The sequence below is a fragment of the Nannobrachium achirus genome (genome assembly GCF_963921795.1).
Source record: "Nannobrachium achirus genome assembly, chromosome: 22".
In the NCBI taxonomy this organism is placed as follows: Eukaryota; Metazoa; Chordata; class Actinopteri; order Myctophiformes; family Myctophidae; genus Nannobrachium; species Nannobrachium achirus.
This window is the reverse complement of record NC_137829.1, coordinates 25,542,129-25,568,623: the sequence shown is the minus strand read 5'-3', so window position 1 is coordinate 25,568,623 and position 26,495 is coordinate 25,542,129. Positions and strand designations below refer to the sequence as shown.

The following is a 26,495-nucleotide window of genomic DNA, read 5'->3' as shown; positions in this document are numbered from 1 at the left end:
GTTTAAGCGAACATTTGTAACTAAATCTTTGCTTCTGAGGGGTCCCTGGAATTAAATATTTTGAGATGGGGGTCCGTGGCCAAATACATATCATTTCTGGGGTCCTTCACATGAAAATGTTTGGGCACCACTGACATAGACACATAGGTTTTTCAAAAAACCTTAGAAGGAGTTAGGACATTTATAGAATCGGGTCAAAAATATTCAAAGACTTGCACATATTTTCATGATTTAAAAAAAATAGCAGATCTACAAGCTCGCAGTGCGGCACTTGGTGCCGCGCTGTGAGCTCGTGGATCTGCTATTTTTCAGTAGTTAAAGCACACAATAATGCGTTCTCAGTCTAAATTGGGTTCAACCCCTCCCCCTATGAAGAACATTCTTGCGGGGCCCGCAGTGAATCCTTGTACCCAGGACCCAGAATTTGGTGCGACACCCCTGAACGACAGTACAGTAAAATGCTTAAACGGAATGCCTTCTTCTACCCACCCATATTTGGGGTGCAGGACAATGGCCCTGGGGTGCTCGAAGCAGTAGGTGTTATTGTCGTCCACGCAGTGCTCGGCCAGCTTCTTCACGAAGCGCCCGTCCAGCTCGGACACCTTGAGGCAGTCCAGGAAGCTGTCCACCCAGTACAGCTTCCTGGCCACCCAGTCCACGGCCAGGCCCTCGCCGTACAGCACGCCGTTGACCACGGCCTCCCGGTTGCTGCCGTTGTAGGACATCCTCTCGATCACGCGGCGGCTCACATCGATCCAGTACAGCCGCTTGTCCACGCGGTCGAAGTCCAAGGCCACGACGCCCGTCAGGCCCTGCAGGATGAGCGAGTAGGCCTCCCCGTCCGTCGACAGGTTGCGCAGGTAGTACTGGTTGCTGAAGATGAGGTAGGGCTCGATGCCGCTGTTCTGGCGGCAGCTGCGTCCGTCGGGCTCGCGGAGGTACCCGGGCGCACACTTGCACACGTAGGAGCCCAGCTGCGGTGGAAAAAAGTACTCACATGTTTTACTTAAGCAAAAGTATCAATACTGCAATGTAGAAATATTCTGTCACAAGTAAAAGTCCAGAATTCAAAATTTACTTGTAAACGTACTCATTATGCACAATGTCCCATTTCAAATTTTCAAATGCATGAAAACGGGGCGTGTTCATGCCAGTAGAGGATATCTGCGTGCCGCGCAGGCATTGCGTTTATGCTGGAGCAGATAAATTCTCCAGTTTTACCCCTCTGTCCAATCGGGTGAGTTGAAGGCATAATGAGGAGGGTTCTGGAAGTGACTGACAGGCACGGCACTGGCTTTGGTACAGAATGCGCTCTCTGCGTTTTTAGTCAGCCGTGCACAAAAAGAGTTTATCCGCTGGTGACCAAAGCCGACCATACTTTGGTGTGGGTGTAACCTAAGTACAATTTTGACACATTTGGTACTTAAGTACATTAAATCTTTACCTCAAAATTGTACTCAAAAAGTAAAGATTTGAGGTAAAGTACAGTACTTGAGTAGATGTACTTAGTTAATTTACACCACTGGAGCCCCACCGTGTTCTCACACTCCTGGCTGCACACGCCGGGCGTCTCTCCGCACTCGTTGACGTCGTCGCAGGTGGTGCCATCGGACATGAGGCGGTAGCCACGGCGGCAGGTGCAGGTGAAGCTGGTGGGTGTGTCGGTGCAGGCGTGGTCGCAGTGGTGCATGGAGGGGTCCGTGCACTCGTTGATACCTGGCAGGGGAAGAGCTATATTGTAAAGCTTTGCATTTATTTATTGACAATTTATTTTATTACCATAATTTGTTTACCTGGCAGGGGATTTGCAAGGGAAGAGCTATATTGTAAAAGCCTGACATTTAGCTATTGACAATTTATTTTATTACCATAATTTGTTTAGCACCTAATTACAGGTACTGCTACCTTAACTTCCAGTCAGATTGCCAGATTTTTCTATCTCTTCTCTCTACTCTTTCCTTCCGTAGGGCCCCAGGGGGTTCGTTGTGCACGGGAGCTACGGCGGGCCCCCTTCGAAGCTTATCCCCAATTCTGCAAAGTTCGGCATCGGAGACTCTGCCTCTGATACTCGTCATCGACTCTGCATCGGCGACAATCCGGCATTGGCCACTCTGCCTCATCGACTCACCCAGAAGTCCCTCGCCGTTCTATTCATTTCGCTCCATTCGTTTCACCGGTTCTCTTCAATAAACTCTTAAACTATCGATTTGTATTGTGGTCCTTGCTATTGAAAAAAATTATGGTTTTGTTTTTAGCAATGAATCACCGCATGGCACAAAATTGCAGTGTCCATTTTTCTGTCTTTCACCATGTTTGGCCGGGCAGCAATTTCTTCACACCCTCTCGAGAGGGGAGTGTGTACCTTTGAGATGACCCCCTCCAGTCAACCCCCCAACCCCACCCCCCCATGCTCGTGTGGCTTTCACACACTCACCACATCCCTTCTCGTCGCTGTTGTCTGCACAGTCATCGTTCCTGTCGCACACCTTGCTGAGGGGGACACAGTGTCCGTTGTCACACCTGCAGTGGTGGGAAAAAGTACTCACGTTTTTTTTTTTACTTAAATAAAAGTATAAATACTGCAATGTAGAAATACTCTGTTAGGCTGCAGCCACACCTAGTATGGTCGCCAGCGGATAAACTCTTTCTGTGCGCGGCTGACTAAAAACGCAGAGAGCACATTCTGTCACAAAGCCAGTGATGCACCTGTCAGTCACTTCCAGAACGACTCCCCATTCCGCCTTCGACTTCGCAAAGTCTGTGTGGCATGCAGAAATCCTCTACTGGCATGAAATCCACTCTCATAGGTACTTTGGTGTGGCTGCAGCCTTACAAGTAAAAGTCCAGAATTCTAAATTTACTTAAAAAAGTAAAAGTACAAAAAGTATTGGTATCAAAATGTAATTAAAGTACAATATACCCAAAACAAGTTAAAAGTACTCCTTATGCAGAATGTTTTCATATGTGTAAAAAGTATAAAAAATATCTCGAAAATAGCAGAAAATAGCCAATTTTGCGACGCAATGTGAGCTTGTAGATTGGCTATTTTCAAATGGCCTAAAGGTATATAGTGGTGAAGTGTTTTGTAATAATGCTCTAAATATACAAAGTAACTAGTATTTCAAATAATTGTTGTGGAGTAAAAGTACAATATTTGCCTCTGAGATGTTGTGGAGTAGAAGTAAAAGTACTGGAAACTGGAAATACTCCAGCAAAGTACAAATACCTCAAAAGCTTACTACAGTATTTGAGTAAATGTACTTAGTTACTGTTACACCGTTGTCACACCTGAACTGTGCGGGGGGGCAGGTGGGTGGCGGCGTGCGGCACAGGTGGTCCAGCTCGTCGGACTCGTCGCCACAGTCGTTGTCCCCGTCGCAGACAAAGTCCTGGGACACGCAGCGGCCGTTCTGGCAGCTGAACTGGTGCTGCTGGCAGGGCTGGTAGGTGCAGCCGCGCTCGTCACTGCTGTCACCACAGTCGTTGCGTCGGTCGCACCTAGCCGCCGGGAGATTATTTTCACAACGTTTTTTATTTATATACACTACAGCAGTGTTTCTCAATCTTTTACATTTCAAGGTCTCCCCATAACTCTGACAGTGTACAAAAGGAACCAAATGAACCCGTTAGGGTTTATTTGGTTCCATTTGTACACTGTCAGAGTTACAGACTTGTATGGGTCAATTTAGACCCCCCTAAAGGAACCCACAGATTCCCTGGAATCCACTTTGAGAACCACTGTACTACAGGGATAAACACTGTTTATGCAAATGCCAGGCATGCCAATCATTCTCAAAGAACAACAACTGTCCAACTGTGTAACATTCATTGTTGTCGTTTTCGTCATTACAGCATTTGTCAAATACGGAAGTACAGCTCAAAAAGGAGTGCAAATATTTAGGAACGCATTTCCGGTACGTTTCTGGTGTTTAGAGAAGTTGTCAAAACACATTTATGTGGAATAGTTACAGTGAAAAATATACCAGTGAAAGATTATATAAATAAAAAGTTGACAAGTCGACTTTAAATAAAAAATGTATTGCAATTTCTCTATTGTAACATTCTGTTTGTATCTGTTGGGTCCACACTTCTCTGACCTATAGGAGCTGCGTATGCAAAGGCCGTTGCTGCAGCCGAACTCGTTGGGGCCGCAGGATCGCCGCGTGCAGTTCTGATGCTCGTCCAGCGCATCCGCACAGTCCGCGTCTCCGTCACACACCCAGTCGTGAGGGATACATTTCCGCTGAGGTGGCAGGTTGTTCGTACAGGTGAACTCTGCAGCTGTGCATGTGCGATTGGCTGAGGGGGGGGGGGGGGGGGGGGGGGGACAGCACAGGAGGAGTTACATTTGAGTACTTGGTGCCAGAGTTGCACGTTGAAAATAGGTGATCTACAAACTCACGACGTGTCGGCCTGCAATGCGTTGTGAGCTTGTACGGTAGATAAGCTTTTTTTCCATGCATGACACCGGATGGATGGTGGTAATATCGACCTAGATTTTTCACAGTCCAGAGATTCCAGACAATTGTTCCCAAACTTAAAGCCTTGACTTGAAAATCCCCCCCTCAAAACACACATAAGTGCGTCTCAGCGGGGAGCTCTGAACCCTTCCGCTCTGGGCATCGTATTGTTGGAATCCCACATTGGTGAGACATGACATAAGAGTCTTGATCCACCCAGAGCCAGGAAGCCAGGGGAAAGGAGACACGCACAAAGTAGCGAGTGAGGCAGGAGAAATCAGGAATGCTAACTCCTTGGACTCTGGCGGGAGACACATCTATGGGAGCCAGAGATGCTAGGCACTGTCTACCCCTCTCTAAAACAGTGGTTCTCAAAACATGTTCACGTCAAGGATTGATTGAATGAATACTTTATTAGTCAGAAATGTATACAGCACAGAGGGTACAGTTTAGGCTAAAAGGATAACACAAAAAAGTCCTGGAGACTTGTTTCCACTGTGTGGTCCTACAGTAAGATACTGTACATATTAGGCTGTGGACCGCCATTTGGTGGCAGGGAAGACGTTTGTTCTTAGTTTAGATTCAGTACACAATTCTAGGTGGGGAGAGTGAAACTTATGGGTCTTTTTGTGTTATCCTTACCTAGCATTACCTTTGACTGTACTAGTACTACCTGTTCTAGTCTGTAAGTATTCAAGCAATCAATCAGTTTTTTTACATTTACATTCATTGGACAACCTTCTAGCTGTTGAAATAAGAGTGAAATTAACCAATTTCAATCTGGGCATCCCTATTTTGGGCATGTCATCATAGGCAGAAAATTACGTAAATGTTTAGATCTAGCAAAAATAGCAGATCGCCAGATCTACAAACGTCACATACAAGTTTAAAACAGGGCTTAAATGGTTAATCTGGTCCTCATTTTGCTGGGGACCCTCTAACACCCCCCCCCCCCTCCCCTCCAAGGACCCCTGGGGGTCACGGACCCCACTTTGAGAACCACTGCCCTAAAATTACTTCCCCACCAGTAGGCATCTTGATTCACCAGTGTCCTGAAAGAGGAGAGGAGAAGGGGGTAGTAAGGAGGGGGGAGAGGAAAAGATGGGGGATTGAAGTTGCCCTAGGAGGGGAGGAAGTAGACAAAGGGAAGAGATAGAGAAAAGGACGTGTACAATAACAAGAGCAAGATGACGCAGGAGAGGACCGGAGAGAAAGTTAGGGAACAACACCTACCACAGTCGTGTCTCTGGTCTTCGTCACTCATGTCTCCACAGTCGTTGTCTCCATCGCAGATCCAGGACGCGGCGATGCACCTGCCGTCGTCACATCGGAACTGCTCTGGGTTGCAGGTTCTGACCATAGTGGCTGTGGGGGGATGCATCGTGTGTCATGTCATGATCATCAACTGTACACAGCTCAACACAACAGGTGACTGAACAGGAACTTGTGTGCACTATGCATAGTCAATATTCAAACGTTTGCATTATGCAGTTATATCTCTTAGTCTTAGCTCTCAGTTACATTACATCACTTGTTCCTAAAAATGATAACCGAGACGCAACACAACACAAGCCAGGCTTTCAAAATAGTCATGGTAACTCCACATTCCCATGCGCTGTTGTTTGGTACGCTGACCAAACAAAAGCCAAAAGTGCGCCTCAGTAACCCCTGGGGGGGGGGGGGGGACAAAGGGGGAGGGGGGAGGGGCTGTTTGTCAGAGGAGACTGGGGGGCGTCACCGTGGAGGAATGCAGTGGACAATAGGAGGCCTGACTGACCACGTCCCCGACAAAGACATACACCACCGACTCACACTCTCTGCTACATCACTCTCACAGGCTCACAGACAGACTCACACACAAAACTTATAATGAGAATAGACGAAGACGCACAAAGCCAGGGGGTTGGGGAGGGATGTGTTGTGTGTTTGTGTGTCTGTTACTCACTGCAGGAGGAGGGCTCGTCAGAGCCGTCGGCGCAGTCGGACCCTCCGTCACAGTACCAGTGGGTGGGGATGCAGCGGCCACTGGAGCAACGGAACTCAGTCTGCGAACACGTGGATGTTTCTGTGTGAGCGTGTGAGTGTGTGTGTGTGTGTGTGTGTGTGCATGTGTGCACATGCATGTGTATGTGTGTTTGTGAGAGAAAGAGACAGAGAGAGAGAGAGAGTGAATAGGTGACCAGGAGTCACGGTTCGGTTGGGTTTGTCCCGATTTCAAGCTGTGTGTCCCGAATGTGCCGGTTTTCAACATTCACTACACAATTGAACCGGTTTCCATTGCAATTAACATAATAATAGTTGTTTTCAGCAGTTGCATTGATGTTTATCATGTTCTGTTTGTGTACACGCTAACCCAACCAATCGGAAAACATGAGTAATGTTTGCATAGCGTGACTGAATTCAACACTGATGTGTGTCAGTCAATCATTGCCTGTATGCAACGACTATGGTGCGTACACAAGTGCCCATGAACATGCACAAGCGTGCACATTCATTTAAGGTACCCGGTTTGGAAGGTTAAACATATGGTTACCCTAATAGGGATGCAAAAATGAAGTTTAACATTGTTTAATTGACTTCATTGTCCTTTGTCTTTGACTTCCGCAAACCCATTGTAGAGAAGCGATTCAGTTTTCCGCCAAATTGATATGACATTAGAAAGACACTGGAAAACCCCACCTCATCCCTCAGAACCAGATGTAGTCAACTCACCACAGTGTGTGGGGCTCTCGTCGCTACTGTCCCCACAGTCGTTGTCGCCATCACACAGGTAGGAGCGCGGGATGCATATGTTGGTGGACTGACACTTTGTGTGTTCAGGCAGGCAGGTTCTCTCCGCTGAGAAGATTAAACAAAAGGAGAAGAAAGAAAAAGAATAACTGCTTAGCTATGACGCGCACCTATACTGTATGAAAACCCAGGTCTGGTTGAGATAGGTACAAGATCCCAGGATGGACATGACTCACGGCAGTTCTGCTCATCCGAGGTGCCGTTGTCGTAGCAGTTGTTGATGCCGTTGCAGACGTAGTCCTTGGCGATGCAGCGTCCGTTGTTGCAGGCGAACTCTGTGTTGGAGTCGCAGGGTCGGAACAGACAGCCCAGCTCGTCGCTATTGTCACCGCAGTCGTCGTAGTGATCACAGCGGTAGTGGTATGGCACGCATCGTCCCGTCCCACATGTAAACAGTGTAGGCGCGCAGGTGTGGAAGGCTGCCCGATCAGAACACAATAAGAGACATATTACGACCCATTAGTGGGCCACACCACAGCAGGTCAGCTTGATGACCACAAGAAAATGGATGAGCATTGTTTATGCTTAATACAATTTTAAGGCAAGCTACGTATAAATCCTTTTCCATACACAATTTGTGATAACACATATTCACAGTACTTTATTATGTAGATGTTACAGTAACTTGCATCATAAGGGGCTACATAATACATTATACCACGTCATTGTAAATGATAAAGAAAATGAAATGAAAATGAAAAAATAGCCCAAATAGCAAATAGCTGAGATGAAAATATTTGAGAGTCAGTGGGCTCTAGAGGATCGACACTAATGTATACTACTGCACACAATTGACATTTTACCTGACAAGGCAATAAATGATGATGCCACTTGAGGGACTGCATGCAAGATATGATCAGATTAGTTCGTTAACATTAATTTAGTTAAGTTGTTATATGGGGAAAGGTTACATAATTTGGATTAGTGAAACACAAGCATACACACCAAAAGAGCTGAAATGAACCGTGGGTCCTGGAAAAGAGATTTGTTACAGTGAGAAACAGAAATGTGTTAGTGTCAGTGAGTAAAGGGTACAGTATTTCAGAGTGAAAAGAGCAGAGCAGCATTTTGATCGCTATACGACAGACAGAGGGAGCTACGCCACCACTGTACGGGTGTTAAGGACCAGAGAGTCATGCAGCGTTTCATCAACAGTGAAATTCTAGATAAATTCTGGGTAAAAAGTATAACAAACAAAAACGCGAACAAAAGCGGATCACAGACAGAAACAGAGAAGCAAAAAAACAGGACAAACAACAAGAGGAACAGATTTTGGGGGAAAGTTTCTTGTTTTTCACAAAAATCCATTACCACAGACTCTCTCCAGCTCATCGCTGCCATCCCCGCAGTCGTTGTCATTGTCACATTTCCACTGGGCCCGAATGCAGCGACCGTTCATACAGGTGAACTGCCCCGCGCCGCAGCGGGTCCCATTGTCAGGGATGCAGTACTTGCTGTCGGCCAGGTACCAGCGGCCCTCTGACGGACACTGACACTCAGCGCCATTGGGACCTGAACAGATCCATAGAGAGGAGGATAGAGCCTTGTGATTAGGTCGGGTTCATATTGTAAGGAAAGAGATAAGACACCCACTGTTAAAAGCAGTGGTGGAAAAAGTACTCAAATGTTTTGCTTAAGTAAAGGTAGTAATACCGCAATCTAGAAATACTCTGTTACAAGCAAAAGGCCACTTGAGTAAAAGTACTAAAGTATTGGCATCAAAATGTACTTAAAGTAAAAGTACTAAAATGTTTGAAAATAGCAGATCTACAAGCTCGCAATACGTTCAAATAGCCTGTGTATAAAATAGGGCTGAGATGGTTAAAGGACAACTTTGTTTTTTTACAACAAGGGTTCATATTTTAGATTGTAATTAGTGAAAAGAAAAGGTGAGTGTTAAAATGTTTTCATTTGCTTCGTTCTATTGTTTTATCGCGTTCACCATGATAAAATGTGGGGCATGTGTACGCATTGGGGCATGCGTACAAGTGTCTAAATATGTATTTTTAGACACAATAAGCCAGCAGTTTCTTTATTGCTGTTTACAGTAACATTTCTAGCCCCCATAAGTCACATCCAACCATGAAAGGTTGCGTTGTATCTTGGGAAGGGCTTGTATATGTAAAATGACATATTTAGCCACTTGTACGCATGCCCCCAGCCACTGAAATTAGAATCTCTAAAACAATAGAAAGAAGTAAATTAAATAATTTTAACACTCATCTTTTACATTCTTTAATTACAATCTAAAATATGAACCCTTGTTGTAAAAAAACAAAGTTGTCCTTTAGTGTATGGTTTATAATAATATAATAATTTATATCTGCAAAGTAACTAGTAACTAAAGTTGTCAAATAATTGTAGTGGAGTAAAAGTACAATATTTGCCTCTGAGATGAAGTGGAGTAGAAGTAAAAGTAAAATTGGAAATACTTGAAAAGATTGGAAATAAACATGGTAATCAACTAAAATAAAAGTACCTAAAAACTGTACAGTACTTACAGTAAGTAAATGTACTTAGTTACTTTACACCACTGGTGATTAGGTCGGGTTCATATTATTATAAGGATACGTAAGACACCCACTGTTAAAAGTGCATTAGCATTACGGCACCCAGATGATCATGGGCGGTTCTCATACCAGGTGTGCAGATGTGACTGCACCCTCCATTGAACTGCTGACAGGCACTGTCACACTGCTGCTGCTTCCTGCTGGCCAGAGCGTGGATGTCCATGGGCCGAGACGGCAGGTTCTGGATCATCACCCGCTGGTCGGAGCCGTCGTGCTTGTTGGCCCGGTAGATGCTGCGCGTGTTCCAGTCCGTCCAGTAGATGTGCTGGCCGTACATGGTCAAGGCGAACGGGTATATCGCCGTGCCAACTATGACCTCCCGGTCGGCCCCGGTCAGAGAGCAGCGCTCGATCTTCTGTCTGGTGACAGGCCAGAAATGGTGTTGGAAATAAACCCCAAATGTTCCCCCAGTATGTGTAACAATTTGACTAGTTTAAAGGGAAAACCCAACCATTTTCAATATTGAACGTCCAATATTGAAAGGTTCCCCACCCCTTCTGTGTTGCCTAGAACTGGAATTGATTGTTGGGGTCATGTGATCAGTGACACATGGTTGGTGTACTCTAGAATGAGGCAGCCTAGAGGGCAGAGCCTGCAAAGAGAACACCGACCGTATGTCACTGATCACATGACTAGTAGAAAGAGATATCTGCAATAGAGCAGAAAGCCCGCAACACTCCTAATTAGATAAAGTCCTTTTGGTGCACGGCTCAGAATAACATGAGAAACAGAAGAAGTTGCCAGCACTCAAGGAATTTCCTTTTCACATGTTTTATTTACCTCTATGGACAGGCGCAAACGTACGCGTTTCGACCTCAGTCTTCTTCAGCGTTTGTCCTTGAGTGCTGGCAACTTCTTCTGTTACTGATCACATGACCCCAAAAATCTATTCCAGTTCTAGGTAACGCTGACTTTTTTTAATTTCCACACAACAGCTACAGTATAAGGTATATTATGACATGGTTCAATGTTGAAAATGGGTGGTTTTACCCTTTAAGTTTCTATAGCCAATATATATATACAAACATATATCATAATAATAATTGTTTCATGGAAATGAATGTGAAATCTGCATTTAACAAAATACCCCAGATGTAAGATTAAAAGATTTGCCACATAGACAATATATAGAGATGGAAATGTTTGAAGAAGGCAAAAATGATGTAAATGTTTAAAGAAGGAGAAAATCTTACAAGCTGGCATCTGCCCAGTACAGCCTCTGTTCTTCATAGTCTAGGGTAAGGCCATTGGGCCACACCAGACTGCTATTCACGATCTCCGTTCTGAAGTTCCCTCCTAAAGTGGCTCGCTCAATTTTTGCATGGGTCCCCCAGTCTGTCCAGTACATATACCTGTGGAGAGTGGAGAGAACTGTTTCAAGATGCCAGTCCAATACTGGGACAATATAGGACAATAATATACTGTACAATACGGTCTTGAATTATGCTTACATTTTACAGTAGGAAAAAGTATTTTGTTTCAACAGAGTGGAAGAGATACTTTACTGTTACAGTCTTACCCCCTGCAAGGATCCACCATAATGGCACGTGGCCTGGGTACATGAGCGATAACAGTCCTCTGAGAGCCATCTACTGACATGGAGCTGATGCTCTGGTTGATGTAGTCGCTGTAATAAATCCTTCTGTTGATCCAGTCATACGCTATGCCATCAGGAGCCCCAAGATCTGTACCAAATAGATCATAACACTCAACACCATCAACACCACAAACCTTCTAGACCTTCTAGACAGTACTTACAGGGCAATCAATGTACATTGTGTTTGTACTGTAGTCTTTTAATTTCTACAGTACAGCCTTTAGTTCAAGGGAGGGAAGTATTAATGTTTATCGATGTGTGACACAGCAGCAGAACCAGTACAGCTGGCACTAGAGGATTCAAAAGGTGGACCTGATGGGGCCTAAAACGGACAATGCACCACAAGGACAATGGCTTTTATTGCACTTTTATACACCTTATCCAGCCTAGGTTGATCTACTAATAAAAGTGTAGAGGGACATATGTTTGTTTTCCGATTAGGTATGGCTATTGGTCAACTTTTCTGCTGAATATATATCTGTGTTGACAGGATATTGAATTAGCGCCTGCTGCGTGGATGTCTGAGAAAACAGTAGCGATTGGCAGAGTGCACCAGTTAACCACCCTCAAACTAAAAGCCTATGGGTGTTTACCTGAGGCCACCACTACGGGGGCTGATGTGGGGGAGGACAGGCTGATGTAGCTGATGCTGCTCGATCCCGCCCCCGAGCTCTGCGTGAAGTAGATCCTCCCGTCTGTCAGGTCAAAATCCAGCGCCACCGAGGTGCGTGGCACATTGACCACAGGGAAGGGCAGCGCGTGGTCCTCGGGGTCCAGGCGCAAGCTCCGCACCGTGCTCTCTGTGGTGTAGACGAGGTAATCGTCCTGTGACACGACACAGCTCTCGTTGTCCGCCGCCAGGTTCCCAAAGGCGCAGCTGCACTTCCTGGTCAGGCTGCCCGGAAGTGCAAAGCAGAAGTGGGAACAGCCGCCGTTGCCCTCGACACAGGGGTTGTTGTCGAGCTGCAGGGCTGAGGTGGGCTGGGTACGCTGGTCAAAGATGGTGATGTCCCTCAGCATGTTGATGTTGTCTCTGATGACGGCAGCTGGCTCTGAGCTTCCTGGTTCTTTGCTAGCCTGGAACACCTTCTTCAGGTTCCTATCAACCCAAAGGATACTACTCTCGAACACTGTGATCCCAAATGGAGTAGGGTAGCGGCTGCCATATCGGATGATCTCCGTGTCCCCACCATCGGGACTGACCCTGGCAATCATATCCAAGGAGTCGTCTACCCAGTAGACGTAGCCCGTCTGACGGTCGAGAGCCAGACCTCTTGGGGTTATAATTCCAGAGGACACTAGGACAGTGCGGTTTGTACCATCCAAAAGTGCCCGCTCAATCTTGGGATTCTGGCCATAGTCCGACCAGAACAGATAGCGGTTTTTGGGGTCCACCACAATGTGGCGGGGCATGTCCACTTGGGTCTTTAACAGTACCCTGCGGAAGGTGAAATTCAGCCGGAGCACTTCCACATATGTCTCAGTCAGGAACGCGTTGGTGAAATACAGGTTTCCTGTGAAAACAATATCCAAGTTGAGTAACTGCCACAAATCAGTATGAATATCCAGTGACCCAGCGTGACTGCGTAACTGAGTCTGACACAGCTGAAAAAGGTCAGTGATCACCATACAGATGAGCTTGGTCAATGCACCATAAAGCTATCTGTATCATTTAATAGCAATGATGATATCTTAATTCATCAATATAGATTGCATTTTGTACCCTTATGTAGTAGTACCATAGCTTAAAAATACCATTAGATATACAGTATTTCCACATTTTCCAGGGACCAAATATACATTTTAAAAATTCTATTTTTGTTATTTTGTTACTTAAATGACAAACTATGAGTGTATTAATTTCTATAGCAGCTTGAGTGGGACCCTGCTGATAGAGTACCTGCAGCCCAGTCCACGGCAATGCCTCTTATCCCATTCCGTCCTATTCCAGATGTAATCACGCTACGGAATCCTGAGCCATCTGGCTTGATGCGTCTGATGGCGTTCTGTGATGCCACGGTGATGCTGAAGTCACACCAGTAGATGAAGCCAGACGCCATGTGCACATCAATGTGTAGGGCATTACGGCCTGCAAGACCATTAATGGGTCATTATCATGAATTCAAACATGGTAATCAGCCTGCTATTCTCTCAATGGATCATCATGACCATAACACATTTGATTCTGTGTCAGAACATTTTTCAAAGACACCAGCACTCATTTTAGAAAGAATTCTTCATGTTTATTGAAGGTTTCAATAAACATGAAGAATTCGTTCTAAAGTGAGTGCTGGTGTCCTTGTTCATTGTTTGCCCGAAATGGCGCACCCAAGACGAGTATATTATTGAACTACTCTTTGACGAGTGCTCCTCTTTTCTTTTCCTGAAGAACATATTTCAAAACCACAAAAGATAACCGAATAACAGCTTCTTAGAAGTCACACTCACCTCTTCCAGCCACGGGCACCATGGTCTCCGAATGATCTGTCCCTTCCAGACTGAAGCCTTTGATGGCAGACAGAGTGGAGATGACCGCATAGGACTGGTACGGTGCGCAGGTCCTGTTGTCAGAGTTGACTTTAAAACCTGTGGCACACGCGCAGGTATACAGGCCCCCGGGCCGTGGCAGACACAGCTGCTCACAAGCCCCAATGTTGTTACTGCATCCGTTGGATGTCCCTGCGAGGGCTGAGGATGCAGAGTAGATGTGACGAAACAAAGCAGAAAGCGGAGAGACAGTAAGACAGTGAGACATGCGGTAACATAATTTAGAACTGACCGCGTTTCAATAATGTGCACCTTCCTCACAGGCCAGCACCACTTACTCTCTCGGTGGTGAACCTTTAGAGATCTCAGTCCGAGAACGTTGTCCCGCATCACAATCTTGTTGGCGCCCGTGGCTTTGTCTACGCGCTCTATGACCTCAAAGTCGCGGTCGGAGAAGTAGAGGTGGTCCTCAAAGACGGCCACGCCCCACGGGTGAGACAGGCCGGTCACTATGGTGATGCGGTTACTCCCATCTGGATCCCCACGCTCAATCTGTGGAGTTGAAATGACCAAGTGAACTGCTATCATTTACAGTTACAAATCAGAACATTTTATGTGTAGTAATGTCAAAGACATTGTTTTATATGGGGTGTGTACATCCTGGATTTATATAGAAAGTAATCTAAACGTAATCAAGTGAAATAAGGTCACATTTCTTTGACAAGGTGATCTAAATGATTATATTACTAATGACAATTAAAGTAACTTTCCCAACCCTGAGAACGAGTGATAGATACAGTAGTGGTAGTACAGTAAATGCCTGTCTTGAGGTACATCATTTGCCAAAGGTAAAAGTATGAATTAGCCAGAAGTGCTCACCACACCAGTGCTGGTGACAGCCCAGTACAGCTTGTTCTCTCGGATATCTAGAGTGACAAACTCAATATGCTGCATGTTGCCAGTGAAGAGGGTGACAGGGTTGGAACCATCCATGTCTGCAGATGCCACCTTGGCTGGGATGCCGCTCTCTGTGCCCTGGTCTGTCCAGTAGAGTTTTCTGAAATGAATTAACAATGGGAATAGATAGTTGTGTTCATTCATCAATTTGTAACTCTGATAAATTAATACTCTGGATTTTAATGTCTTTCGCAAAGCAAAATCACGCAACGTTGCCTGTCAGGTTCTGGGAATTACATTTCTAGTGACTACAGTACTTCTGATGAACATTTTCCATTGAATCTTGTGTAGTCCGGGAGTGTGGCAAATAAACAATCCAAAAATGCACCTTGCGAATATTTTCCATCAATCTATTCATATAGTTGATGCCTCATTCATACAGGTTGGTGACTATTTACGGTGAAAAATCAACCTCATTCTGGAAGAAAATCTAAATTTGGTTGCTATTCTTGAACTACAAGCTGACAACACGTCACATTGTCATGTGTTGTGAGCCTTTAGATCGTCCATTTTCACTACTTTTGGGGCGACACTCTTGTATGATGAATTGGATAAAAGAAATATGGAGAAACAAGGTTTCTGCTCGAAATGACAGATTTGTACTTTTGAACACGTAAGTATTTTTAAAAGCAACTATTCCAGTACTTTAACTTTTTACTTGCAGTGGAGTAATATTTGACCAGGAGTATCTATACTTTGACTCAAGCACTGGGGTTAAGTACTTGGTCCAATGCTGGTGTTCAGTATCAATGCCTGAGCTCTCTCTCACTCTGGGGGCAGAGCAGATGGCACTGAGGAGGCTGATAGGGCTCAGTGGCAGTAGGGATGAGCGTCCATGCCAGGGCTGTGTTAAATGGGGCTTACCCACGCGTCGGGTCCACTGCGATGCCGAAAGGTGTGCCAGTGCCAGTCGGGGAGCCGTTATTTGTGATGAGCGTTTTCCGGTACTGCACTTCTCCTCTGAGCTTCAAAACCTGGCCAAGCGTGTGAAAACAAACAAGCGCAAGCGCACCATACGCAAGCCCAAAGCACACACACACACACACACACACACACACACACACACACACACACACACACACACACACACACACACACACACACACACACACACACACACACACACACACACACACACACACACACACACACAGACACAGGTGAGAGGAAGTCATTGTGTTCTTCTCCAGACAGTCTTACCGAACGTTGCAACACACAGTAGCCACAATAGGACCTACAGAAGCCTACTGAATCCGGCATTGTCACGCACACCCAGCTCAGTAATGGCGGCTTCATTTAACAGAGGGATAACACACATTTCGGTTGTCCTTTACCCGCTGAGAAAGCAGCACAGTTTTACCCTCACCTCGATAGACTGTGTAGCTGGGTTGGTGTAGTACAGGTTCTCAGTGATCCAGTCCAGAGCCAGGCCAACAGGGGAACCCAGGATGGCAGCAGGGGCAAATTCTGTGCGGTTGGTGCCATCTGACCTCACCCTGTGGATCTCCCCCTGGGGAACAAAGGGGGCAAGGACACCTCCGTCAGTCAGATGATGTAATCTTTTTAATATATATATCTTGTATGCGGGGGGACCTGGCACAAACTCTTTACAGTTGGGGGTCTGTGGCCAAATACATAATGTAATAATAATTGGGTCCTTTATGCTGTAGTGGTTAGGCTCACCGGGTGCTCCACCCAGTAGATGGTCTGTTCGTTGTCATCAAAGTCCACATCGTAACCATTCTGAAGGCCAACGATAGCAACCATTGCATCATTACTCTTTTCATCGGGATTCAGGGAAATGCCATAGATCATACTGTCCCTTACAACCACCAGGAATGGATCTTCAACTGAGGTGGAAAAAAAGGGAAAGATTCAGTCAAGCATAAAATACAATTACAATACCAACATGATCAACTTGTATTCAAGCCATTGAGACGAAAAACACTACAACACAATATTGTGTGGTCAATCACTGAATCATTGAATGTTTTGGGGATTACACAGCAGATCAAAGTGGCTCTTATGTGTTGCCACAAGCGGGATTTATACAACCTTGTTCCTCGCACTTGGATTTAGCCTCGTCGTCTATGGCTAAAAGTCACCTTTAGTGTATGATCTCTACTGGGAATGAGGGATCACTGGTTTACTCAATCCAGGAAAACAGCCTTTTATCTATAATGAGGATTGACTGGTGAAAGTTTGTTCCACAATCTGATTTGCTTTGTCATCAGCGATTAGAGTCAATGGATGCTTGTGGGGCATTTTCATTCTTGGATAATCATTGGCCTCCAGGGAGAATGCGTTCTGCTTGGCTTGAATGAGCCGAAACCTGAGATGGGCTAAGCTGCTGACCTAAAGGGGACTCCATGGACTTTGGATTATAGGCCCCTTGTCTGGATGAAACCGAAGACAAGCTTTTATGATTTCTAATATTTATGACTGAAACAGGATTTTACAGGAAAATGTAAAATAGGATACTGTTGACATGTCCCTAGTTTAATCCAAAATATAAGTCCAAATTCTTTCTTAGATTTCTCTTCTTATTAAGCTGGACAAAAAAAAAAAACATCTTCCAAAGGAGAACTTATAATGATAGTAAAAAAAACACAATTACAATTGACGATGAGATGAATAAACTATATTTCATCTGACCAGACTTCCTTTTTCATCAAATCAAGTGATGAGTGTTTCCCCTCTCCTTGAAAGGATGCCTACCTCTGACACAGGTCATCTGGTCAGCAGCCAGTGTCCAGCCTGATGGACAGGCACATGTCCAGAACCTGGGTCCCACAGCCGAAAGCAAGCAGATATGTGTGCAGGCACTCCCCAAGCAGTGGTTTTCACCTATATATTGCCAATGCATGCACCCAAGTGCATGTGCACATGCACACACGCGCATGCACACACACGCACGCACACACACACACACACACACACACACACACACACACACACACACACACACACACACACACACACACACACACACACACACACACACACACACACACACACACACACACACACACACACACACACACACCACAGTCAATGCAATCGTCCACTGGGGTTATTATGGAATTTAATTTCCAATACAATGGAACCATTGTATGCTAGCAATACAATATTGAATTTGATTAAATGACCAAGCCAAGGATTTGTAATGAGCTGACCTACAAGATGGCCACATTTTTCGGCCAGCTAGAACAATTCAGTACCAAACGCTTCCAGCCATGGAGCCAATGAAGTAAGGATCATTTATTGTCTGTCCATTATCCATCATACCTGCTGGCTGCCTGGCTGGGTGTACCGCTACCAGACCCAAGGGCTGAGGTAGGTTGTACAGCATCACTGTCTGGTTCTCCCCATGCCACTTATGGGCTCGGATCACACGGTTGACGTATCTGTCGGTCCAATACACAAAATCCTCAAAAATGGTAATTGCGTGGGGGTGTTGTAGTACCTTTTTACAGGGAGCAGCAAAAGACAAGAAGTGGGTTTTACTCATATTATTCATCACAGGAAGGTGAGAATGCATTATGTGTTTGCACAAAAACCACAGTTCTTGTATACAGTAGCTTGACTTATACTTAATTGCATGCCAGTGTCGAGTACCAAATACAGAAGATCTACAAGCTCACCCAATTCGGTGCGTGACACTGTGAGCAACCAAGTATAAGTCAAGGGTAAGAATTCACATTCATTACCGTACATCTGCTTAACACATTTTGAAAATGTGAATAACGCTATAATGCTCTTACCAGGTCACTGGCTAGGACCTGCTTCCTGTTGTTCCCATCATAATCACAATAGTCAATGAAGTCCAGATAGGCATCAGCAAAGTAGAGCAGTTTGTTTGGATAGTCAATGGTAAGACCATTGGGCCAGTAGAGCTTCTTGTTTATAATGGTGGTCCTCAACTTTCCATCCATGCTGGCCCTCTCAATGCGAGGGTTTCTTCCCCAGTCCGTCCAGAACATCAGGTGTGCGCTGCGAAAACAAATGCCTTGGTTTAGTACAGGGTTCTTCAATGTTTTCAGGCCAAGGACCCCTTAGCTGAGAGAGATATGAAGCAGGGACCCCCACAACCTGTTCATAGATTCCGTATAGTGTCATTGTTTGACAGCACAATCGTGAATCGTCAGTGTATTTTGGATTCATGTCAATTTGTGTTTTCAGATATTTAACCACTTGAACCGTCAATACTTACTAAACTAGACCTTTCACTCTGTACTTAGTCTGCTCTTTTTCCCCTCTACACCAAAGCTCTTTGCTGAAAATGGTCGATCTACAAGCTCACAATGCCTTGCAGGTGTCTGCTATTTTTGGCTAAAGTTCTCTGAATATGGACAATAGGGTTCAAGTGGTTAATATAAAAAAGGAGAAAAAAACTTTCTATAACTCAAAGATTTGGAAGACCCCCTGTAGTAACTCTGAGGGTCCCAGACCCCCTGTTGAAGACCCATGGTTTAGTAGAAAAACAGGAGAAGAATATCAAGTGATTCTCAACCTGTGGGTTGACAGGGGGGTCCCAACATGATTTTGATGACAGTGAGAAAGAAAGACAGAAAAGAAAAATCTATGTGACTAAACTGGTCATACATTAGCCAAATTGTCAAATAATATACTGTCAGAAAGAGGCAAGAATTGTGAAAATAGCCAATCTACAGCTTGTAGATCTTCTATTTTCACAATATTTATCTGTGGAACCAAGTCAAACAAAATGTTATGCCTCAACTCCTACATTCCAAGTGCTTATCAGGGTGGGGGAGTCCCCAGTTCAAAAATGATTATTTTGGGGGTCACTGCCTGAAAAGGTTGAGAACCGCTGACTTAGGCCTAATCAAACATTTCCAAATCTAAACCCTAATCTCAACAGCCACACTGTCTGTTCATATTCTAAGTCACTGACCTGTTCCTTGGATCCAGAATCAGGCTTCGTGGGTTTGTGACATTTTCACTGACCAGCACAGTCCGATGGGAGCCGTCCAGTTTAGACACTTCAATGGTCTCCAGGATGTAATCGGTCCAGTACAGGTTCCTGCCCACCCAGTCCACCGCAAGGCTCTCTGTCACCGTCACTCCACTGTCAAATATCTGTCAGAGAGAGACTTAAGCTCTTAGCTAGTCATATACTGTATCTGTGCATATCCCTCGCAATAAACGTACTTTAAAGCAGGGGTCTTCTACCGGGGTCTGGGACCCCTAGGGGGTCCTCAGAGTTACTACAGGGGGTCCTCCAAATCTTTGTGTGATAGAAACCTTTTTCCCTCCTTTTTTATATTAACCAATTGAACCGTAGCGTCCATATTCTGAGAACTTTAGCCAAAAATAGCAGATCTACAAGCTCACAACACCTCGCAGTGAGCTTGTAGATCGGCTATTTTTGGCAAAGAGCTTTGGTGTAGAGGGGAAAAGAGTAGACTAAGTACAGAGTAAAAGGTCAAGTTTATTAAGTTTGACGGTTGACGGTTCAAGTGGTTAAATATCTGAAAACACAAATTGACATGATTCCAAAATACACTGATGATTGTGCTGTCAAACAATGAAACTATATGGAATCTATGAACAGGTTGTGGGGGTCCCTGCATCATCTCTCTCTCAACTAAGTGGTCCTTGGCCTGAAAACATTGAAGACCCCTGCTTTAAAGCTAGGGATCATAACATAAATGATGCCATGTATGTACTGAGTCTGACGCACCACAGTTCTATCACTGCCATTCTTGTGAGCGCTCCAGACTTTGTCCTGGATGGAATCGGACCAGTATATGCGGTCGGTGACCGAGTCGAAGTCCAGGGCAACGATGAGGCGCCCGTCCCGGACCAGCGAACGGACCACGTTGGGCTGTGTTGTTATATCATCCTGCAAGATCTGATTTCGACTGGCCACCAACAGGAAGGCTTCCCGGGAATCTGTGGACAAGCAGACAGACAGACAGACAGACAGACACATAGTCAAACCCAGGGGTCTTCAACAGGGGGTCCGGGACCCCTAGGGGGTCCTCAGAGTTACTACAGGGGGGCCACCAAATCTTTGTGTGATAGGATCATGTCTTTTACATTAACCACTTGTATAGCATCCCTATTCTGAGTGGATCATTACCCAAAAATGGCAGATCTACAAGCTTACAACGCCACGCAACGCAAGGGGTTGTAAGCTTGTAGATCGGCTATTTTTGTCAAGGAAGAGCAGATTAAAGTACTTGATGGTTCAAGTGGTTAAATGAAAATACACATTACTCCAACATGTTGACAGTGCTGTCAAATAAGTCTAAGCTGTCTAAGAAATCTATGAAAATCTTTCTTCTGCAACACAATTTTATACAATATGTAGTGGGGGTCCCTGCTTCATCTCTTTCTCAGCTAAGGGGTCCCTGGACTGAAAACGTTGAAGACCCCTGGTCAAACCTATTTGTCATTCTCATTTTAATCATCAGCTTGCACATGCCCTTCCAAAACGTCACAACAGGATAGAAGACCCCACTCACATTGGTTGGGGAATGCACTGGTGTTGGTATAAGGGGCTATTGTGTTACATAAGCCTTTCAGTGGGTTATCTGTATGGAAGATGGTCTCATGTCGGGCACGCTCCTCATAAGCAGCCCTTTGTTGGTGATTATGTCCTAATTACCCCAACGAGAGCCACTGAGTGACATATATGTTATTTGTCTTATCTAAGGAAATCAGAGCTGTGTGAAGAGAGAGTGGAGAAGAAAGACAGTGTGTCAGCCTAGCTGTCTGGGGGCCAAAGCCCCCCCTACATTACAGATAATTCCTGCCCAGCAGCCACCACAGAGAGGAAGAATGAGCTGAGGTCTGTGTGGGGCCAATCACACTGACATCCTCACCCCCATCTCCTGAAGAAACAGGCTTGATCCAAGAACTGATAATTGCTATCTTCTTAATTTGCAAGATTATGATTTTGCAGGGAAAACGTCAGATTAGAAATATGAACTGAATAAACAGGTCAAAGAAGTCATAACGGACAATACACACTTCTTGGCCGACTTTGGAAAAAACGTGCGGTTCGGACAGGCTTTCTGAACCCGTCAGTTTGTAGTTGTATCACGTCCCGTTCTGAACAAATGTTTGGACGTTGGAAGGATCATGTGGTACCAGAGACCATCTGGTAATGAGAAGGTTGCCGGTTCACCCGCTGTCCCAACCAGTCTATGTCTTGAAGTGTCCATGAGCAAGACACTTAACCGCTAACTGCTCCCCGGGTGCCTTATTAATGTCACTTCCCCACTGCTCATAATATATTAGGATGGGTTAAATGCAGAGGTCAAATGTACAGTGACAAATACCCCTAAAAAACAACTAAAGGGGACTAAATTATTATTATTTTATTATAACTATTGAGTACAATATTGTTCTTTAAGGCATTATGCAATATTACTGTAGGTGGTGGGTCAAGTATAATGAAACACAGGATCATCTCCCTATGTTAATTAATTAACATGAGGATTTCGCTGTTTCTGGAACTCTGCTCCACAAAACCAGGGTTTTAGACACATCCATCCCTACCTGAGGCCTTGCACGTGTGTTGGTCTATTTCCAGAGTGTAGCCATCCTGGCAGTGGCAGCGGAAGGAGCCTCTCTCATTAAAGCAATGCTGGCTACACAGTCCGGGGGGATTACACTCGTCTATATCCTCACATGTCTTGGAGTCATTGCTCAGTTGATAGCCCATAGGGCACGTGCACTGAGCCCCAAAGGGTCCCTGGATGCACCCATGGGTGCAGCCAGCATTGTTGTCTGAACAGCTCTCTTGATCTGCGTGGAGGGGATGGAAAGAGCGAGTTAAGGCCACAAAATGAAACACAGTTTAAAAGAAAAACTTAATTGGACAATGCAAGAAATAACCACACAAGTAGAAACATCTACTAGAGTTATTAATTTGCATGCTTTATTAATGTACATGCTGTATATTAATTGACATGCGTTCACGGTCAACACTGAGCATCAACTGATGTTCATCAGCATGCAGCTTTAGAACTTATTCTCTATTTCTACTCTACTTGTTCCTACCTGGTAAATGCTCATCTGAAAGTTTTGAGGAGGGCAAGAGAGGAAAATCACAGATCATTTTAAGTGAATACAAATCAAATCACACACATGCATGATTTGAACATACAAAAAAGACAGCAAACAACAACAACAACAACAACAACAACAACAACAACAACAACAACTTTAACTATTGTTTTTCCCCCCTGTTAAACGATGTCACTGGTGTTGCAGAATTTAAATGTCAAATCATCATGAAACAAAAACAAAACAATAACAACAGGAATGAGAATCATTAACAAAATAAAAAAAAATCCAAACTATCAGGATGTGGCCATTAATCTTTGAAATGTTATACAATATCCTGATCGTTCTGACAGAGAAGGAATGTATCGTTCTGTACAGTATGGCTGATGTAAGACCTGGAGAGAACACTTACTGCAGAGTGGAGACTCGTCAGCATCGTTGGGGCAATCAGGGGTGTTGTCACATACACGGGTGAGGTTGACGCAAACACTGTGGCCCGGGCACTGCCACTGCCAGCTCGGACACCGAAAAGGTGGAGTCGGGCAGTCGCGCTCATCGCTCATGTCCCTGCAGTCGTTGTCCCCGTCGCAGATCCAACTGGTGTACACACAGTTGCCGTTGTCGCAGCGGAAGAGCGAGCTGGGGCACGTGCGAGGCGTGCAGGCGTGATGCTCGTCAGAGCCGTCTTCACAGTCCGGGTGGCCATCACACTCCCAGGTAGAGGGGATGCAGCTTCCGTCTGACTGGCACTGGAACTCAGACTCCTGGTGGCACATCCCTGGGGGCCTGGTTGCTAATGGCACAGTATCAACATGGAACAAAGAACGTGTTTGACCATACACAGCAAGTATGAAATAAACAGTTTGGTGCTGCAACATTCATCAGTAGCATAGTAACACAACGGTCACATAGAAGGTGAGCGGAATACTTACGACAGCCAGACTCATCTGAGCGATCATTACAGTCAAAGACCCCGTCACATCGGTAGAAGGTGTTGACACATTGATGACCATTGGAACACTTGAACTCATACACAGTGCAGTTGTAGACTGAAAGAGAGCCAGTAGAACATGCATGTTCGTTTAGCTTTACCAAGGGTCAAGTATAGAGCAATAATTTGTGTGGTAAAAGGTTTGTATTACCGGTATGTACACAAGTGATTATTATGTAAGAGGCATCACTGTATTCACTGTACATTCAATTTCCAAGAACATCTTGGTGGTTAACATGAACCATAAATAAACCATAAATGGTCAGTTGTTCTGAGGTCCAGTCCCAATATAAGACTTTCTGACAATAAAAAGCTTATCTGAGTAAATGTAAATTTAAAATATATCATTAGAGATGACCAATGATACCCCAATGATATAAACAATAAAACATGTGCAATCAATGAGAGGTAGAGATAACAAACAAACAACTCACTGCAGCCCTGCTCGTCAGCTCCATCAACACAGTCCCTGTCCCCATCACACACGTATTTGGGGTCGAGGCAGCGGTGGTCAGGACATTGAAACTGGTCTGGGTGGCATGTGGTTGCCAGATCTGTCAACATATCCAACAGTGAGACACATTACTGTAAACTAAAACACATACAGTATCACATGATCGACAGCAAAGGGTAAAGATGAAAGCGCAAAGGTTTCCTGAAAAGGGCAGTTCTTCCAGTCAATTTGATTCAGTTCTCTTAACTTGACTTTATGTACAAGGCAACTCACGGCAGTCCAACTCGTCGGAACCGTCCCCACAGTCATTATCGGTGTCACACCGCCAGGTGTTTGGGATGCAGCGTTGGTTGGCACAGGTAAATTGGCTGGCCGGACAAGTGTTAGGCGTGCGGGTGGGACAGTTCTGCTCATCGCTGCCATCAGAGCAGTCATTGTGCTCATCGCAGCGCCACCTTCCAGGCACGCAGTGCTGGTTGGCACAGGTGAACGCAGAGGGGGAGCAAGTGATGTCTGCAAAACAGTACGAATGACAATGTTCATTAAGCATTCTAGCATTCTACACTTGAAATGAAATGTTCCCGATTACATTGCGTTATTCAAATGTGATTGGGTCAATCTGGTCCAATCCAACCACATTACAGTAGGAAAAAAGCGGATGCATTTACTGTTTGCTCCGCAGTTTAGTTCATCGCTGTTGTCATGACAGTCATCAAGGCCGTCACATCTGTAGCTAATGGGCACACATTTGCCGTTGCTGCAGGAGAAGGAGTTGGCTCCACACTGAACTGTTGGGGGCTCATTGGATGGGTCCTCCACACAGTCCCGCTGGTTAGGAGAGAGCTTCATGCCATATGGGCAGCCACATACCCTCTGGAAAACTGGCACTGGGAAGCAGAAGTGGCTGCAGTCGCCATTTGGGTTTGTCTGCCTGTTGCAGAGGTTAGTACCTGGGAGAGGGAATAGTATATTGTCACTGTTGGGCTAGTCTCTCAAGAACAGCCAAACTGAGCTCGAGTTAAAACTGAGCTCCAGTCAAGTGAAAAGAGCGACCGAACTTTTCCTTGACGATGGATAGCCAGATTGCTGTTGGGCAGAAATATTGTATCTACATCTACAACTATCTATCTATCTTGTATGTACATTTTTTTGCAAAGTAAAGCACTGCTTAATCATACAAGGACATCGCACAAAAGTAGTGAAAACAGCGGATCTACACGCACACAACGCCTCGTGATGTGTTGTGTGCTTGTAGATCGGCTGTTTCACTAGTTTAATACAAGATTTCCACCCGACAACGACGATACGGTATATGATACACATCACTGGAAGTGATGCAAAGATGTTACCACACGTGAACAGAATAATGAGTGCAATGGTAAGTAACGCAGCTCACCAGTCTGAGTGTTGGAGTTGAAAGACTTGACATGGATGATGTGGTCGATTCCTCTCCTGATAATGATCATCTCCCCACCGTCAGTCTTGCGCACACGCACAATGGCACGCAGGCGCCAGTCAGTGAAATATGCATAGTCTTAATGGGTTAAACACAGAAATCATTGTGCAAGTGAGACATGTTAATGATACCAGAGCACAACCAGAGCTACTTCATCTCTCATCACCTACAGTCAATTAGTGGTTAGTTTGACAGTAATTGCTCATTTGAAAAATAGCCCGCACTGAAGCAAAGAACGACAAGCCATCTTTGTGTCCACTACAGTATACAGCATGTGCATGAGACTATATTCCACTCGTGATAAAACGTCTCAATATTTCATGTCATACAGTAAAGTATCAATTTTATTACCTTCAAAAATGGTGAGGCCAAAGGGATGGGACATCTGACTGACTCGGCCCAGAGACAGTCTGTTCTGTCCGTCAAAAGTACTGTGCTCAATTTTATCAAAGAAGGCATCCACCCAATACAGACGCATAGAGCTGTGAAAAGATCATCAGAGTCTGAACACCGTCACACAAGCAATATGTCAGAAAAAGGATTAGAGAAGACCACTCGTATAATACATGTATACTTAAGCACTTATAAGCTGCCATTTTCATCTATTTTTGAAAGGTTTTCATATTTCGATCTCAGATGGGTGTATGAATAATACATCATCACATACTGTATATATTGTAATATTGACCACCC

General features: G+C 45.0%; 1 protein-coding gene across 1 annotated transcript in view; it reads right to left on the bottom strand.

The window, feature by feature from the left end:
* Positions 1 to 26,495, bottom strand: part of lrp2a (low density lipoprotein receptor-related protein 2a) — a gene marked incomplete at both ends in the record, with an annotated part of 71,268 nt that overhangs the window by 17,311 nt on the left and 27,462 nt on the right. The window contains 37 exon segments of the mRNA XM_080752783.1: positions 490 to 974; positions 1,535 to 1,716; positions 2,435 to 2,520; positions 3,289 to 3,498; positions 4,098 to 4,299; positions 5,694 to 5,825; positions 6,406 to 6,525; positions 7,173 to 7,298; positions 7,427 to 7,669; positions 8,054 to 8,089; positions 8,549 to 8,556; positions 8,558 to 8,762; positions 9,890 to 10,179; positions 11,014 to 11,172; positions 11,340 to 11,505; positions 12,011 to 12,931; positions 13,318 to 13,506; positions 13,866 to 14,105; positions 14,243 to 14,456; positions 14,784 to 14,961; positions 15,726 to 15,835; positions 16,228 to 16,371; positions 16,545 to 16,711; positions 17,580 to 17,708; positions 18,150 to 18,327; positions 18,626 to 18,854; positions 19,777 to 19,961; positions 20,566 to 20,777; positions 22,392 to 22,640; positions 22,896 to 22,910; positions 23,314 to 23,694; positions 23,834 to 23,950; positions 24,327 to 24,446; positions 24,620 to 24,859; positions 25,015 to 25,296; positions 25,743 to 25,880; positions 26,154 to 26,284. Of these exon segments, the coding sequence (XP_080608909.1) occupies positions 490 to 974; positions 1,535 to 1,716; positions 2,435 to 2,520; positions 3,289 to 3,498; positions 4,098 to 4,299; positions 5,694 to 5,825; positions 6,406 to 6,525; positions 7,173 to 7,298; positions 7,427 to 7,669; positions 8,054 to 8,089; positions 8,549 to 8,556; positions 8,558 to 8,762; positions 9,890 to 10,179; positions 11,014 to 11,172; positions 11,340 to 11,505; positions 12,011 to 12,931; positions 13,318 to 13,506; positions 13,866 to 14,105; positions 14,243 to 14,456; positions 14,784 to 14,961; positions 15,726 to 15,835; positions 16,228 to 16,371; positions 16,545 to 16,711; positions 17,580 to 17,708; positions 18,150 to 18,327; positions 18,626 to 18,854; positions 19,777 to 19,961; positions 20,566 to 20,777; positions 22,392 to 22,640; positions 22,896 to 22,910; positions 23,314 to 23,694; positions 23,834 to 23,950; positions 24,327 to 24,446; positions 24,620 to 24,859; positions 25,015 to 25,296; positions 25,743 to 25,880; positions 26,154 to 26,284 (7,419 nt within the window).